This window comes from Myotis brandtii, unplaced genomic scaffold, assembly GCF_000412655.1.
Source record: "Myotis brandtii unplaced genomic scaffold, ASM41265v1 scaffold691, whole genome shotgun sequence".
In the NCBI taxonomy this organism is placed as follows: Eukaryota; Metazoa; Chordata; class Mammalia; order Chiroptera; family Vespertilionidae; genus Myotis; species Myotis brandtii.
The window spans coordinates 850,668-851,405 of NW_005370704.1; the positions used below are offsets into that span (position 1 = coordinate 850,668).

Genomic DNA, 738 nt, shown 5'->3' on the forward strand with positions numbered 1-738 from the left:
GCCCCCCCATCCCCCCTGTGACTGCCTCGCCCCTGCAGCCAGCTGGCTTCCCCCCAAGTGCACGTCTCCTGGAAGTTGTGGTAAAAAGCGAGGAGCTCTGCTCTCTGCTCTCAGACCCTCTGCCCGCATCACCTGCTGTCAGAGTCCTTTCCAGGTGGTGGGAGGCGCCTTAACCCTAAGGAAGGGGGTGCGGCTTCTCAGGTCCCCGACACCAGGGAGCCCCCGAAAGTGAGGAGGCCGCGTCCCTGGGAGGATGGGTGGGGGTGGGGTGCGAGCAGGAAGAAGAGACCGTGGTCTGAGTGGACCCCTTCCAATGACCCTGAGCAAGCTCGGGCTGAGTCAGGGAGAAGGGGCTTCTGGGAGCATCGGCTTCCCACGGGCGGGCGGGCCCATGGCCTCGCTGGCTCAGTGCTGGGTGTTTGACAGTGGACAGTCCACTGTACTGGGACCCCAGGCAGAGGGTGCCCCTGCCCAGGGGGGTGCCCCTTGTCAGCCCAGCAAGGTGGGCGAGGGCGGGCTGACCCTGCTGTGCCTGCAGTGGAGACCTTCAGCGACTTGGCCTTCGGCGACATCTTCCTACACCTGCTCACGGGGAACCTGGCACTGCTGGCCGAGGAGTTTGCCCTGGAGGACTTCTGCAGCAGCCTCTTCGATGGCTTCCTGCTCACCGCCTCCCCAAGGTACGGCTGGGGGCGGGCGCCGCTGGGCAGGGTGAGTGCTGTGCGGGGGGCACAGGGG

General features: G+C 66.5%; 1 protein-coding gene across 1 annotated transcript in view; it reads left to right on the top strand.

The window, feature by feature from the left end:
- The window catches only part of NELFB (negative elongation factor complex member B), an 11,461-nt gene extending 11,229 nt beyond the window's left edge, over positions 1–232 (top strand). Inside the window, exon 10 of the mRNA XM_014529688.1 lies at positions 115–232. Coding sequence (XP_014385174.1) covers positions 115–232 — 118 coding nt within the window. The remainder of the gene's footprint in view (positions 1–114) is intronic.
- The last annotated feature ends 506 nt before the right edge of the window (positions 233–738 follow it).